We start from the raw sequence: 17,314 nt of genomic DNA, 5'->3' as shown, positions 1-17,314 counted from the left end.
CCAAGAAATTGCTATCTAATGTTGATTTAAAATAATTATTGTCTTTTATTGTTTCACAATAATGATTAATTATACCTTTTTGGAATCAGTATGAACTGCAGATGTTTTTTAAATAATGGTCCGCAAGGCTGTCATACATTTTTTTTGCACTAGCTTGCTTCAAACATCACGTTGCAAATTTAGTTATTTGATATTTGCGCATGTTTTGGTTTTTAATTTTTAATTTGGCAATATTTATTCACAAAAATGGATTTAATTGTGAAGACACATGTTTCCTCAGCCACCTTAAGTTAAGAAACAGGGCAAAATAAAAATAAAAAATATTTTTTTTCAACTTTTGTGTTGATAAGGGTAGAATTTTCAAAATAATGCTTAAAAAATCATATCTTTTGAACTACTGGCCCTAGAACAGTAAAATTTGGTGTTTTCGATAGATGATGACCACCCCTATCACGGGTATCCCGTTGGTCCACTGATTACGGGACACCCTGTATAGCCAACAATCTATACTAACCACGTATAGGTGATTCGATTGAACCAGCAAACTGCTTCCTGCAAACATACGGATGATAGCTTCATGAACTATGAAGGCACAATAGGATATCCGATATAACACTTTCCACACTGGAGCTTCAAGAAATCCACGATATGTATCTGTAAATAGAAATTTAACGATTTTTAAAAATATAAATTTATCCTTGAAAACAAACAGTGGAACTATGTGGCGGCAGCAACGATATCTATACTATCGACACTATTAACCTTATTGAGAGACGGACGATATTATACTATACAGAACTCGTTATATAAATATCTGTCTTTCTTCCTGTCTCGTGGAGAAGTTTACTCTTAAACGGATGGTAGAAGCTTGTCGAAGAAGCTCGTGTGTCTCTGAAGTGCTCTCATTAGTACTCATTTCTATCCCTGCCACCGTCCACCGTTCCCCAACCATTTCCCACGCCTCAAACACTTGTGCAATTTATTTTCTAAGAACACAACTTTACAAAACACATTTAATAGAAATTTTACAATAACAAATGCTTAAACAATGACTATGGGATCTTCACATCCTGCTACTAGTACGCAGTAAACCTTTTTTTACTATCCTCTCCAACTCTATTCTTTGTAAAGGAAGCTATTTATTACTTAAACTACTAAAATGGCCATAATTTGGCCACATCGTAAAAAATAAGTAACTGACCGCGTCTGCACATATTTTCAATGCTTTCTAAATTACATTTAGCGGACTGTAAACTATGACACAAACAATTGATGTTAAGACGATCAATATTTCTATTTCCTACTTTCTACTAATATTAAAACTATACACTAAATACCCGACGAACTCCTTCAGCTGTTGAGTAGGAGCCTTGGAACGTAACTTTAACCTTGCATCCTGTATAATATATAACAATTATACCCTATAGTGTAATTAATATACCCTTATGGCATTAGAAATAAACTTGGTATAAAGTTATACCTGAGAATAAGCCAAGAATATGCTAAATGTGTTTTATTCGGAGATATAACGTTTCACGCGTTAACTTGCAAGGCTGCTTGACATTCGGAATACTTCAGAATTATAATTGTATTGGAAGTGTTTTCAGCGATAAATTCAACATTTTGCACATTTTTGGTTAATTCTTAGTTATAGCTTTATTCCAAGTTTAATATATAAAATAAGGCCGTAAAAAGTTTATTTAAAATTGTAATAAGAAGTTACAATCTATTTCTTTTTATATTTGCTAATTTAATGAAAGCCATAAATTCAATAACTTAATTTAGGTTGGTCGCACAATTTCGATTTCTGTCTTCGGTATCCCGTATCGCATATTTCATATAGAATATTCTTGATTACTCGCACTTTCTTATTTCTCCGTTCAGGAAGGATCCAGGCGTTAGTTTCGATGTTGGAAGCTCGCATTCGAATGAAATGAATCCCTCTGTGAGCGTAATACAATCATACATTTAATAGCATTACAGTAAACGTATATTATGTAATGCGTGTTGTAATTAAGACAAACATTATAATGTAAAAAAGACTAATATTTTCGCTTTGGAAAAATAAAAGGCTCTTCAAAGCGCAGGTCCGGCCAAATATGGAGTATGGCTCTAATCTCTGGACTAGCGCACCCCAGAATCAGCTTGTTTTTAAACCATTTGACCGCATGCAACGGAGAATCGTTCCAATTTCGGCCATCCTTTGTGTGAACACCTCGGTCATTTGGAATTGTCTTCAAACATTGCTTAATTTGGAGTTTAGTATTGGTTTATAAAGGGGACTGTTTCAAAGAAATTTTTGACCTGATTCCTGCCACCGAATTCCCCCTTCGCCCTCCTCGTCATTTGTATGTTTGGCGTTCCTTCACAGTGCGGGATAGTAGGAACTCTGCACATGTAACAAAATGTGGAATGAGCATCCTTGCGCGGTTTTTCCAGAACGACACGACATAGGTTTCTTCAATAAAAGCCTGCAATGGTCCTATGATTTCTCTTGTGTTGCAGGAGTATGTAAAAACTATAACCTCCTTTGATGATTGAAAGCCAAGTTTACCTTCATATTTAAAGATAGCACTAAAAATAACAGCAGCTATCCAAACAGCAGGTACAGGTCTTAAGATTGAAGCAATCAGTGCACGACTATGTACAGGCAGTGGCTCCTCACTATACTGGGTATCACTCGCCATGATAATTAGAATCAAGCCAATACCATTCTGCAGTAAGTAATAAAAAACCTTATATTTCTGAAATAAAATAAACTTTAAATTAAAATACAAATAAAAATCCATATAGTGTTGGATAGTTCTATCATTTCTTAAAAGACAGAATCTCATTCGAATAGAACTTACACATAATGGTAATCAGTAATGAATCATGAAATCATTTTGGTAGGCTTGTAAATACAATATTAAAGTTTACTGTCGAGTGTAATTCCTAAATCCTGAACAGAACATACTCTGGCTAGACTAGTCCCACAAACTAAATAAGTGAAATTTATATGTTTTATTTTCCGTGAAAATGATGATATGATGGTTTAGGCTCAGTTTTTTTTAGCACAATAAACAGAGAATCGGTTCAAATCATTCTGAAGAGATTAAGCATCATCGATACAATTTATGGAGTGATATATTTTAAGGTCGTCAACGTCCAGCAGGAATTTTTTATGCTCAAAGCACGAGTCAATATTATTTAAAAATAAGGTGAAGAGGAGAGAGACAAGAATTGATCCCTGTGGAACTCCAGAGCTAATATCAACTGTCTCAGATTCAAAACCATTGATCACTACCTTTTGACTGCGCATCGTGGTATAAGATTTAAACAATCGCCACAGATTGCCCCAGATGCCGTTTTACGCCAACTTTTCAAGTAACAATTTATGATATACTCTGTTAAAGGCCTTCTGAAAGTTAGTATACCATCGGTTTGTGTGTTTTGATCAAAATTCCCGAATAAATTTGAGGAAAACACTAGTAGTGTAACACAAAACCATCTTGTTGTGGTATGATATATTTATGTAACATTAGGTAGATAGCTTTATGAACCAACTTTTCCATATCATTTTTTGATCTTCCCTTGTGTACTGGCACTGTACGTGCCTGTTTCCACATTGAGGGAAAATTCCCTTCTTTCAAACATCGGTTATTTATTATAAATAAAGGTTTGAAAATGGTTTCTGAGGTATTTCTAAGAAAAATAAGTGGAATATTATCCAATCCAGCCCCTTTGTTAATGTTTAATACTTTATGTTCTGTTATAATATTATTTCCAATCCCAAAAACAATAGTATTGTACTGTCGGTTTTTTTGTTAAATTTTCTTTACCTGATAACTTACCTTATATTTGCTAATATCAAATTTGTTACATTGCAGATGGTACACAAACAGTCCCATAGAAAGGCCAATGATGAAGCCGGTTAAGTTATTGTAAGCTGGTGTGTGTATGAACCCAAGGCTGTCAGACAGCAATCTGCGCGTGGATCTAAAACGACAATAATATAAGAGTTAAAGCAACTTTTCTATTATTATCTGAATACTAACGGCCCTACAAATAATATTGGTTTAATATTATACCTCAGAATAAACCAAACACTGTCAAAAATGATAATTCGCTAGTTCTCCGACACGCATCCTAGCAAATAAACGCTGGAGACGTTATACGTCCGAATAAGCCTTAATGATAAGCAAAATGTCTATTTGTTAACATTTTGCATACTCTTGGATTATTCTCAGGCTTAACTTTATACCAAGTTTACTTGAAGGTCGCCAATGTTTAGATAATAAACATCATTTAGATCGCAATCTGCAAGATGCCCATAAAACCGGCATCTTTGCCATTTTGAGAAGCTCAACTTGTAAATAACAAATACGGTGTATCCAAGAATACACAGAGTTCCAAACTGAGTTCTAAGTCTTTATGTTATTCTTGCAACACCTTGCATGACTTTTGAGACAACAAAAATAAAGGGTTCTCATACTATCACAATAACGTAATTAATAAATGAAGTGTGGATACGTCACCGCACTGCGGAATCTTTCGTTACTTGAGCGTAAGCTCCAACAGATCCGTGTGCCTCTCCACTTCCCACTTCTACCCCCGCGATTAACCTTTAATCCATGTGTCCGTCGGTGACCATGCGTTCCGTAACTAATAATTTAACTTTCGGTTAAGTTTACGAAGTACATACTCATCTGGGCTTTGGCGTACAATAAACTGCTAGACAATCGCCTATTTAAAAGTGTGTCAAAAATGTCTAAGCGGCATTGTATATATGTAGGTATACATTAACTTAGGTAAGGCACTTAGGTAAATATTTTTTGAAGTACTTATATACAAGATGTGTATTTATTATGATTTGCTAAGGAAATACTCACTCGTATTTAATCAAGACCGTTGCATCTATGTCTTGATAATACAAAACAACCAGTCCTGGAGCGATTAGTCCAATGATAAACAAAAGTATGAGGACATTTTTTTTCATAGTGCCCTTGCACATTATACAAACAATGAGACCTAATATGTGTAATTGAAAATCAGCTGCCACATGCCTGCAAATGTATTGTAATTTAGTATTTTTAAGTCAGTAATTGATTGCTTAGGCTGGGTTTCACCAAATAACTTTTGCAATAACAAACATGTTAAAGAACCGGTTGACACTTTTTAGATGACGTCATAACTTTAACTGTTAACTGTAACCATCCAATTTATAATGTTAATCCATTGTTATAATGTTCAATAGCTAAATAACGACCTGTCAAAAACTGTGAAAAATATTTAAAAACTTCTTACAATGTCTAATGTTGAAACAGCATGAATGCTGTTTGTGAACATTTTGGTTAATGCCATCCATTTTATTTAATATTGCCTTGTAAATATATAAATTTAAATTTCTTTAATAAAAATTATTCTGTGTTATTTTTGTACATTAGTAATAAAATAATTTTGTCAATAGAGGCATGTTAATTATTACTACTAAAGAAGTTATCACTTTTTACTATGTTGAATGTGGTAGTTAAAGGGTTTAGGGTACCATTTGTAAATGTTAACTGATGCTTTGAATATTTTTCCTATTTTATTTTCCTATTCTGTGTAAAAGCTGAGGAGTATGAGAATGTACCTACATATTAATATATTAGTATATCAGGACATAAGTTTTTGTGCTTTTTCTATATTTTTAATGAAATCATTATTTCTGATATTATTTGTGTTATTACCAAACATTATACCCATTTATACATCCATGGGTCTATGATGCTCGAGATCACGATCTTACATTGCCATACCCTTTAGACATTTATATTTTCCCTTTTTCATTTAAGAGGAATAGAACTCTCAGAAGGTTTAGGTTGGGTATGGTTTTTTCTTTAAGACGGACGGTGAGGTACTCCCGTGTAGTAAATTTGTTAAATGCAAAATATTATAACAAAAATATATATCGACAAGAATTTCGTTTAAATATATTATTAGATAACGATAGAAGACGGAACAGACGTGGTCACTAGCTAATAGAATCATGAGGAAGCTTATGGTCGCTCAGACGGCAACGAAGAGGGCTGTGCTCGGAGTTTCCCTGCGAGATCGAATCAGAAATGGAGAGATCTGTGGGAGTACCAAAGTTACCGACATAGCCCAGATGGTTGCGATACCGAAGTGGCAGTGGGCAGGGCACATAGCTCGATGCCACAAGATGGACCGATGCATGGTCAAGACCAGACGGTCAAGATCGCCAGAATAGGTTAGATGAGGGCAGCGCAGTCATGGTGATCTTTGGGGGAGGCCATTGTCCAGCAGTGGCCTCCATGTTGAGTGGCAGTTGCAGCTGAACTGATGATATGATGATATTAGATCATTAGTTAATACAACAAGAATGAGTGAATTACCATGAGTGAAGCATGCATGTCCCATCCATAAAGTAATTATTTATGTAGATGACATGTTTCCACCAAGATCGTCTGCAATCTATTGTTTCTTGAGTCACATACACCTGTAATTTACAATCATTTTAAAATTACACTATATTCATATTTTTTTTTTATTAGGATTCAAACCAGATGTTTCCCACAATGCACAAATAAAGAATTAGAAGAAAATTAATTCAAATAACGAAAATCTTCTACTACTATGTTTGGTTTTCGGTGAATACTTTTATTTAGTTTTTTAACTATTCCTTTTTGTTTTTAGTCATCAGAAGGTCATATGATATGAAATAGGCTAGCAAGTTATTTATGAATGATTTCGTAATCTATTTCATCAAATGCGTCACCGGAACATGAGCCCTTATTTCTCTTACGAGTAGTCGTATTTATGTCGTATCCTATCACATTTTGTGATAGGATTATGATTTGATATATAAGACATTGTAGGGACACACGTATGCAAATATGCTTAAGGCAGCATTTTGTTTATGTATGCGTGTCCACACTGTGTTCCCATCAATTATATTTTATTTTATAAACAGTAGCGGTCTGTAACTCATGTAGTTCGGTTCACTTATAATAATTAATGCAATTAAGTAATATACATATTGAAGAAGCTATATTGAATTTTATTGAAGACAACACTTCCGCCTGTTAATAGGACCCTACTCTACATTGGTGACCCCGACAAAAGAACACATCTTAGAATAAAAGTGAACATAGTATTTAATAAAAGTGAATTGAAGAAAAATTGAATATGACAACACCTAACCTTGGAGCAATGCCACCCGCGGAAGTCTTCGCGATCACAGTGTCCTCAAGGATCCCAGATTTTTCTATGGATCAGCCGAGAGTTTGGTTTTACAGAGTGGAAGCAATTTCGGCTCCACAAAAATTAAGCGATGAGAATAAATTCGATCTCGTCATATCAAAACTACCTAAAGAAGTTATTGTGCAGATAACAGATTTTTTAGAAAAACCGCCGGCCACCGAAAAATTCATTAAACTCAAAAATAAATTATTAACATTATTCGAAGATTCAAAATATAGGCAAATAGAAAAACTAATAGGAGAGGTGGAATTGGGTGACCAGAAACCCTCCCAGCTACTCCATAGAATGCGTAATTTGGCAAGAGATAAAATACCGGACGACACTCTGCGAGTTTTGTGGCAAGGTCATCTGCCACCTACGATTAAGGCCGTACTGGTGGTGGCAGAAACAAAGGGCTTAAATAACCTGGCGATGATTGCGGATAATGTTGCGGAAGCCACACATTCCAGTCAAGTATCGGAAGTGATTCAGAAGAAGACCAGTCATGAGGACGTCGAGGTAGCCACACTAACTGCGGAGTTGGCAAAAATAAACGCGCGTCTGTCGAATATCGAACGATCCCGATCGAGACATCGGCGACCCAGGTCATCGTCACGCAGTTTTTGGGACTCTTCAAGGTCGTTGTCAAAGCGACGTCATCCCGGTGCACCCGACTGGTTGAGCAGCCACCACTTCAGGTACCAACAGCGTGCTCATAAGTGCATCCCACCATGCACGTGGAAGAGAAGCCCCAGCCCCAGTGCAGCAGCTACCCAGCCGGAAAACTAGCGCGGGAGGTGCAGATAAGGGCGGAGGTCTGTACCATTACACCCTGCAGCCGTCTTATGGTAACAGATTTAAATTCTAATTTAAGATTTTTAGTTGATACCGGTGCCAATGTATCTGTCTTACCAGTGTCCAAAAACCCTTTTACTAAATTACTGCAATCAGATTTATATGCTGCTAACGGTACAGAAATTGCAACTTATGGCGTTAAATCTCTAGTATTAAATCTTAATTTAAGAAGACCGTACCGTTGGGAATTTATTTTAGCAGATGTTAAACAGCCAATTTTAGGCGAATTTTTTAACGCATTATAAGCTCTTAGTCGATTTGTACAGAAAAAAATTAATAGATCAAACTACTAATTTGTATGTGTTAGCCTCCATAATTAAGTGTACACAACATTCGCTGAATTCTGTTTGTGAAAATTATCCATATTACAATTTAGTATGTATCTATGTATCCTAACATTATTAAACCGATGTCCTTTAAAGAAATTACACCGCATAATGTTTTACATTATATCGAGACGAGCGGTCCACCTGTTCATGCTCGAGCTAGACCGTTGCCACCGGATAGATATAAAAGGGGAAGGAAGAGTTTAGAATAATGCAAGAATTAGGTATCTGTAGGCCGTCTAAAAGCACTTGGGCCAGTCCCCTTCACGTCGTTGTAAAGAAGAACGGCGAACTTAGGCCATGTGGCGACTATCGACACCTTAACGCGATTACGAAGCCCGATAGATATCCAGTTCCTCGATTACACGATTTTACTTTCATATTGGCCAATAAGAAAATATTTTCAAAATTAGACGTTAATAGAGCCTACCATTGTATTTCTGTTGCCCCTTGCGATATAGAAAAAATTGCAATTATTACCCCGTTTGGACTTTTTGAATTTCCCCGAATGACTTTTGGATAAAGAAACGCAGCACAAACGTTTCAACGCTTCATGAACAACACGGTTTTACAAGGTTTAGATTTTTTTATTTAATTATTTAGATGACGTAATAATTGCCAGCGAAAATGAGACCTTACATCAAGCACAATTAATGTTAGTATTCTAACGTTTTAATACCTATGGCATATTTGTAAACTTAAGCAAATGTAGCTTCGGACAGTCGCGTATAGAATTCTTAGGCCACGAAGTAAGTGCAGATGGTATTAAACCGCTAAAGATAAGGTAGAGGTCATTTTAAATTATCCTAAGCCCGTAACAGTATCAGACTTAAGACGTTTTTTGGGGATGATAAATTTTTATAAACCTCATTTACCTCATTTGGCTTCACATCAATGCGAACTCAATAAATATTTAGTAAACGCTAAGAAAAATGATAAATCGAAAATCATTTGGAATGCCGACAGTGATAATGCTTTTGTGAAATGTAAGATAGGTCTTATAAATGCCGTCACATTGTCACATCCACTCTTAGATGTACCCCTTGCCTTGATGACGGACGCTTCTAATACGTGCATGGGTGCTGTTCTGCAATAGCGAGTTAAAGGTAAGTGGAAACCCTTAGGATATTTTTCCAAAAAGTTTTCTCCTACCGACCAAAAATACTCTACATACGATAGGGAGATGTTAGCGATTTTTCAGGCCATAAAGTATTTTAGAAAATTGTTTGAAGGCCGTCCTTTAACAGTATTTACAGATCATAAGACCTTGTGTCATGCATTTTCTAAAATAGGTAACGATAGTAAAGAAACGCCTAGACGGACGCGACAATTACTTTTTATAAGTGAATTCACGGTCGACATACAGCATATTAGCGGTAAAGATAATATTGTAGCCGATACCTTATCACGTGTAGAAACAATTGTGTGCCCGACTGTACTCGACTTCGACGAACTTGCTGACGCGCAAGTGAAAGACGAGTACTTGATTAATATGATGCAAGTGGGAATAGCGACGATAATGTTAAGTTTAAGAAAATGTATTTACCCACTTGTAAAAAAGGAGTTTACTGCGAAGTTTCGAGCAATGTTATTAGGCCTTATATAACCAATCATTTTAGAAAAATTGCTTTTAATAGTGTTCATAGTTTAAGTCATCCAGGTATACGTACGACCCGAAAGATGGTCTCAAAACAATTTTTTTGGCCTGGTATGAATATAGATGTAGGGAAATGGACTAAAGCGTGTATTCAATGTCAAAGATCGAAGATTTCTCGTCATGTTGTTTCGGATATCGGAAAATTCCCCGAAGTTTCTCGATTTGAGCACATACATGTGGATTTAGTTGGTCCCTTGCTGACATCTCCACAGGGATACAGATATTTAATCACAATTATAGATAGACGTACACGCTGGCCCGAAGCATTTCCCGTAAAAGAAATTACTGCCGATATAGTTGCTAAGTATATTTATGAAGGTTGGATAGTTAGATATGGTTGTCTCATCCGTATAACTAGTGATCAAGGACGTCAGTTCGAATCAAATTTATTTTTAAAGCTAATGTCCTTTTTAGGTATTCATAAGAGCCGTACCACGCCTTACCACCCGCAAAGTAATGGTGCGGTGGAAAGATGGCATATATCATTGAAGGCAGCCCTAATGGCACGAATACTTGATAGAATAGGTCGTGGATTGAAGAGTTGCCCACGGTTATGTTAGGGTTAAGAGCAGCGGTTCGGACTGACAGTGGTGTTAGTGCCGCAGAATTGGCCATCGGTAAAACTTTACGTTTGCCTGGTGAATTCTACGATGGTTCTACAATAGACCGTGACGTAAGTGATCCTTATTGTTTAGTAAGTAAAATCCGTGAGACTATCTCTCAATATCGCCCGACGAGAGATAAAACTAATACAAAAAAAGTATTCGTATATTCGGATTTACAAAATTGTAGTTACGTTTTTATTAGAGATGACGTAGTATATAGATCACTTAAGCCACCGTACGATGGTCCATATCTAGTTTTAGAACGTAATCCGAAAGTCTTTAAAATTCAACTTCCAGGTCGAGTCACACGCATTTCAATAGATAGGTTAAAACCAGCGTTTATGATAAATGATGATCCGCAGGTTGACAATCCGATTATTACACATGACACAACTTCAACGAAGTCGATTCAGCCTGCGCCACCCATAAGCGTAACAAGGAGTGGGCGTGTAATTCGACGACCCGTGCGATTCGCGCTGTAGAACGTTTACACAGAATCACCTATATTCACTGTTGTTTTATTTCTAAGTATTATCATATATTGCATGTCAATTAATTATAATGTGTTAGATTTAAGTTTTTGAGAATAATTTTAAATGTTAATTATTTCACTTTATGTTTAACATAGAAAAATTATTAATTTTATAATGTACGAATTTTACATATTTTGTTGTTGTGCAAGAGTAGAAAAATGATCATATTGTTTTTATGCATTAATATCGCATGCATTGTAATTTAATGTAAGTTAAGTAAATAATTGTAATGTATTGCATCGTGTTATAATTTTTGCAACATAGGTATTACGATCACTGAATAAGCATTTTATACAGTACTTATTAGGGCAATTTTTATTATCATTTAGTACATTTTAACGTAAGGTAGAAGCAGTACAGTTATAGTATTTTTTTTAATATATTAATATGGGCAATTATTAAACTAAAGAAAAAACTGGTGGAGTTACTAATGTACAAATTGATTCAAGGAAGATTTTTTTTTATGGAATAGGAGGACAAACGAGCGTACGGGTCACCTGGTGTTAAGTGATCAGCGCCGGCAACATTATCTTGCAACACCAGAGGAATAACAGGAGCGTTGCTGGCCTTTAAGGAATGTGTACGCGCTTTTCTTGAAGGAACCCATGTCGTATCGTCCCGGAAACACCGCACAAGGAAGCTCATTCCACAGCTTCGTGGTGCGAGGAAGAAAGCTCCTTGAAAACCGCACTGTGGAGGACCGCCACACATCCAGATGGTGGGGATGATATCATAACTTGTGGCGTGTCGTGCGAAGGTGAAATTCGGCGGCAGGAATCAGGTTGAACAGCTCTTCAGAACACTCCCCGTGATAAATGCGGTAGAAGACACACAATGAAGCGACGTCTCTACGCAACGCCAAGTGATCCAGCCGTTCACAGAGCGCTAGGTCCCCGACAATTCGAGCTGCTTTGCGTTGCACGCGGTCAAATGGATCGAGCTGATACTGGGGTGCGCCAGACCAGAGATGACAGCAATACTCCATGTGAGGCCGGACCTGCGCTTTGTAGAGCACTAGAATGTGGGCCGGCTTTAAGTATTGCCGTGCTCTATTTATGACGCCCAGTTTCTTCGAAGCCAATTCCGTGGCCCTCCAGATGGCCACGGAATTGGGAATCGCTCGAGATTTCGAGACCCAGTATTCCGATACTAGGCGAGGCTTTAAGGGAAGTGTTCTCGAAGAGCGGTGATACGGCAGTTGAGGTTTTTTTAGTGGTAAACGCGCAAACTTGAGTCTTCTGGGGGTTAAATTGGACAAGGTTCAACTTACCCCATTTTGCGACCTTCTCGAGAGAGCTCGATAGAAGACACAAGTTTCTCCCGGCACTGCTCGACGTTTTCCCGAGAGAGACCTGCATGGCCCGTGTATACGGCATCACCAGTGCTGTCGTCTGCATAGCAATGCATGTTGGCGGTGTCCAACATATCATTGATATGCAGAAGAAACAGCGTGGGAGATAGCACACAGCCTTGGGGCACTCCAGCGTTCACGGGCTTGGGATTCGAGCAATAACCGTCGACAATGACCTGTATGCTGCGCCCAGTGAGGAAGCTGGAGGTCCACTTGCATAAGCTCTCGGGAAGCCCAAATGATGGAAGTTTTGCGAGGAGCGCCTTATGCCATACACGATCAAAGGCCTTCGCTATATCCAGACCAACTGCCAGGCCTTCCCCCTTGCTTTCAATAGTCGCCGCCCATCTATGTGTTAGGTATACCAAAAGATCGCCAGTCTACCGACCATCGTCGTTGATCAACTGCTGACCCTCAAGGTATACCAAGATTTATGCTCTCCATGATTTTGGAGAGTAGGGAGGTAATAGCAACAGGCCTGTAGTTTGCCGGATCCGAACTGTCTCCTTTTTTGGGATCGGATGGACAAGAGCCAAGTGCCCGTTGAAATCACCCAAGACTACGATTTCAGCGGAGGGGATCTGAGCAAGCACGTCATCAAATGCCGCTTGAACGCAGCCCATGAGGTGATCCGTTTCTGCGTTACCACTAGACACACGCATAGATGCGGACGCGGTCCTCTAAATCTACGCGGAGCCAGAGAGTAGACAGGTTCCTACCCTCAAAATTGCCGACACGGCGACAGCAGATATCCTCCCTAACGTACACACATACCCCGGCATGAGGCATGAAATTATGCTCAATTTTGTACCCGGGGTACGTTACAAAATTGAGCATGATTAGGTTGAGATATCTGCGTCTCCGTAAGGAAACACAAGGCCGGCTGTGCCGTCTCAAGGTGGTGGTGGACGGCGTTTAAGTTGGAGTGAATTCCCCGGATATTACAAAAGTCCACGTAAAGCGTGGAGCGGGGTGCCGTGGTGTTGCTGCTTGTCCTGTGACATACGCGGCACTGTGCCCTCCCCAGGCCGGCTCTACAAGATCCGGTACCCTCCTGGGATAGTTTCTCTTTCAATACTGCTCTCATATTTTGTTGGGGGGGGGAATGGCCTCCGGTCCTCGACACTAACCTATGCGAAACATAGCGGCACTAGGCCGCTACTTCACGCCGGTATTCTGTGCGAGTGTGGTAAGTAACGCGGACGAGTCTGGCCCGATTGTGCTGACGTCATAAGACGGCAGCGTGACTCTCCCACTTTCAAAAAGCCCGTAGTCGCCTCTTACGACACCCTTGGACCTGGGGCTACCCTATTCTTTTTACGCCCCGCGGCAGCACAGGGCATCGATAGACGACCATGTCTATGCTATGGTTATTGTTGTAATAGTGTTAGCAGTGATCGTGATCACCATGGTTTTGTTGGGTTTGCGCGGTTTTTGCCACCGCCGTATCAGGGCTTGGCTCCGCCGTGAAGTAGACAAGGCCAGCCAGGCTCGTGCACAGTCTAACGGACAAATTGGCCAGCCTGCGCCGAGTGCTGCAGGATATGTGTAGAATTAGATTTATATTTTGTGATGTTTTTTGAATAAAATATAATATTTTTAAACTAACCAGTGAATATATCACCTAGTAATAATTGTGTGTAAATGTTACAGCTGAAAATGTATTTTTATCTTTTCGTTTTTTATTTTCATTATTGTATTTGTACCACGAATCATAGTTACTTTGTCTTTTTGTAAAAGGGGGGAATAGTGTAGGGACACACGTATGCAAATATGCTTAAGGCAGCATTTTGTTTATGTATGCGTGTCCACATCAATTATATTTTATTTTATAAACAGTAGCGGTCTGTAACTCATGTAGTTTGGTTCACTTATAATAATTAATGCAATTAAGTAATATACATATTGAAGAAGCTATATTGAATTTTATTGAAGACCACACTTCCGCCTGTTAATAGGACCCTTATTTATAATTTTTGGACTTTGAACTTAAACAACTTACCTTCCAGAAAGGTCCACTACCCACAAATCTATTCCATGATGCTGATAATGCCAGCCATACCGCGTAAGGTGGCGTTAGTCTGAAAGTAACGAAAAATTCAAATTGAATCTGTAATTCCGATGTCTGGTAATATACAGGAATTATTAAAATTGTAGTAAAATTTATTAAATTAAATTTGTAACCAAAATTTTTGAACGATGCGAGACTCGAACTCGCGAGCTTTCGGGTTCTATCTGAGCGCTCTTTCAACTGAACCAACCGTTCGAGTGACGAATGGTTCGTAAACCTTGGTATCTCTTATACATAACATTATAAATGTGAAATGAATCAAATAAATTAAAACAAGTATAAGATTTTTTCAAATTAACACAATGATACATTAGTTAAAGACAAAAAAATAAATTTTGAATGCAACGCTCTTATCCTTAAATAACAAAACAAAATAAATAATGTCATCGTAAGGTTATTAGTAAGCACAGAACAGAATCTACGGTGCTCCTCCTCCACACGTCGTTTTCCTCATAACTGATGGTCGTGACTCCCCAGCTTCATCAGTTTCTCCCGTACGATTTCCCTCTATGTGCTGCGATCCTTTGCTTCATGAAGAACATTGTGGAAGTTGATGTTCAGAGAATATCGCATTTGATCCGACCATCTCATGGGACTGCTTCCTCTGGGACGTTTGCCATCTACCTTGCCTGCCATCAGCTGTTCAAGATTGTGACAATCTTTACGAGCAATATGTATGTAGTGGGCAGGTCGCATAACTTCTTTTCATTTCAGCTGGAAGACGTCCACTTCTGGACAAAGGCCTCCCGCAAATATCGCCATGACGATCGGTTCTGCGCTGCCCTAATCTAGTCAATCTTGAGAAAATCGTCGGTCGCCGATCGAGGACTTTACTGCCCCAACGGCCATCTATCCATCGAGCTATGTCCTGCCCACTACCACTTCAGTTCCACAACTGTCCACTACCACTTCAGTTCCACAACTGTCTGCGCTATTTCGATAGCTTTGGTTTTACTACGGATCTCCTCTTTCTGATTCGATCTCGCAGGGAAACTCCAAGCATAGCCCTCTCCATTGCCCTCTGAACGACAATGAGCTTCCTCATAAGGCCCAAAGTTAGCGACCACTTCTGCGTTCCGTAAGTCATCGCTGGCAACAAACATTGGTTAAAAGGCTTCGTCTTCAGACACAGTGGTATTTTGGACGGAACTTCCCGAACGCTGCCCATCCGAGTTGGATTCGACGTGTGACCTTTCTCCCGAAATTGGACCTGCCCAACTGGATTATTTGTCCAAGGTCAAAAATTTTGAGAGTAACTACAGTTTCCAACTGTTATGAGTAGTACTTCTTATCATAAACTAAATTGATACCAGTTATTACAATTTCCCTTACATTTCCAGACATAGTCTTACCTCCACCATCTTGTGACGATCCGTTCAAGAATATCGAAGCCCTTCAACTCTTTCTTCTCCGAAGACGTTTGTAAATTATGAGAAAGTAAAAATGCAGATATGAGAAAAAATACTTGCACTACCATAAAGCCATTGTAAACTAATTTGAAGATTGGACTCTCATAAGCTGCCTGAAAAAAAAATTAGTTAAATGTTTAATAATGCAGTACCGAATTTATAATAACGTAGACCCAGCGATATGTATATCTTTGATTGTGTGTATTATGTGTATAATTAACTAGCGGACCCGACAGACGTTGTTCTGTTATAAAAAAACTCTTGCGGATGGAATTTCTTTAAATCCGTTCTTAGCTGATCTCTAGTCGGCGATAGGAATATTTCTACCAAATTTCAACTCTCTACGCCTTATGGTTCCCTCATCACGATATCTCTTTTATATATATATAGATAACATATTATGTTAATCCACATAAGACCCTATTGCCCCATTGAAACTGTAAATAGTATAAAAATAATATTTTTGTATTATAAAACGCTTCATTGCATTCATTAAGAATTAATATTCTGTGGTTAATTCAAACTAAACACAAATGTGGTCTATGTGGTCAAACATCTTTATTGGTGGTCATAATATATCTCGCTACATTATAGTATTTTATGCAACAGTTGTATAAGAAGGGTAAAAAACCATCTCTCTAAATGTCGCATACAACGATTTTGTGTACTACTAGGTAAATTAAAATAAAAATAAATGGGCCTTAAATTTAATATTGTACTTATCTGGTGAGTTATTGTTACTTCAAGTGAAAATTTCAGAATATAGGTAATTTATTTTTCTTAAATTGACATTAAAATGTCTAGTGTAATGATTTAAGTTACATGGAAATATTATGTATGTTTTAGAGGGTGTACTAGGTATTAATTACCCAGTGATCGCATGTTTTATATGCGTTCACTGAACCTACCATCCCTAACCTACGATCCAACCTTCCAATACGATCCGGAACCTATTTGTGGACTCCCTAAGAGCGCCACACATTCGTCACACCCTGAGGAACCAATGTCAACTAGAAGCACTTAAACTCTGGAGCAATTCAACAGGTTTAAACCATTCCAAAGCACTGATAAAGGCTTTTAATAACAGAAATGCGAACGAAGCCCTATCATTGAGCAGGAAAAGCCTATGCATACTCTCCAGGATGCTGACTGGGCACTGTCGCCTAAATAAGCACCTCTGTGTGGTCGGAATAAAAAACGAAAGAACTTGTAGATTTTGCCTAGAGGCCGATGAAATGCCTCTTCATCTCCTCTACAATTGCGTCCCACTAATATCGTAACAC

The 17,314-nt window shown here is 38.2% G+C and overlaps 1 protein-coding gene across 2 annotated transcripts in view; it reads right to left on the bottom strand.

Annotated features, from left to right (window-relative positions):
* The window catches only part of LOC126966636 (nose resistant to fluoxetine protein 6-like), a 77,246-nt gene that overhangs the window by 51,199 nt on the left and 8,733 nt on the right, over positions 1 to 17,314 (bottom strand). Inside the window, exons 6-9 of one of the 2 annotated variants that reach the window (XM_050810813.1) lie at positions 15,975 to 16,144; positions 14,554 to 14,632; positions 6,378 to 6,481; positions 3,866 to 3,978 (exon numbers count right to left, since the gene is read on the bottom strand). The exons of the other annotated variant lie outside the window; for it this stretch is intronic. Coding sequence (XP_050666770.1) covers position 3,978; positions 6,378 to 6,481; positions 14,554 to 14,632; positions 15,975 to 16,144 — 354 coding nt within the window. The 3' untranslated portion in view covers positions 3,866 to 3,977. Of the gene's footprint in view, positions 1 to 3,865; positions 3,979 to 6,377; positions 6,482 to 14,553; positions 14,633 to 15,974; positions 16,145 to 17,314 lie in introns of those variants that run through there. 2 annotated transcript variants of the gene reach the window in all.

Source organism: Leptidea sinapis, chromosome 1 (assembly GCF_905404315.1).
Source record: "Leptidea sinapis chromosome 1, ilLepSina1.1, whole genome shotgun sequence".
In the NCBI taxonomy this organism is placed as follows: Eukaryota; Metazoa; Arthropoda; class Insecta; order Lepidoptera; family Pieridae; genus Leptidea; species Leptidea sinapis.
This window is presented reverse-complemented; position numbering and strand designations above follow the sequence as displayed.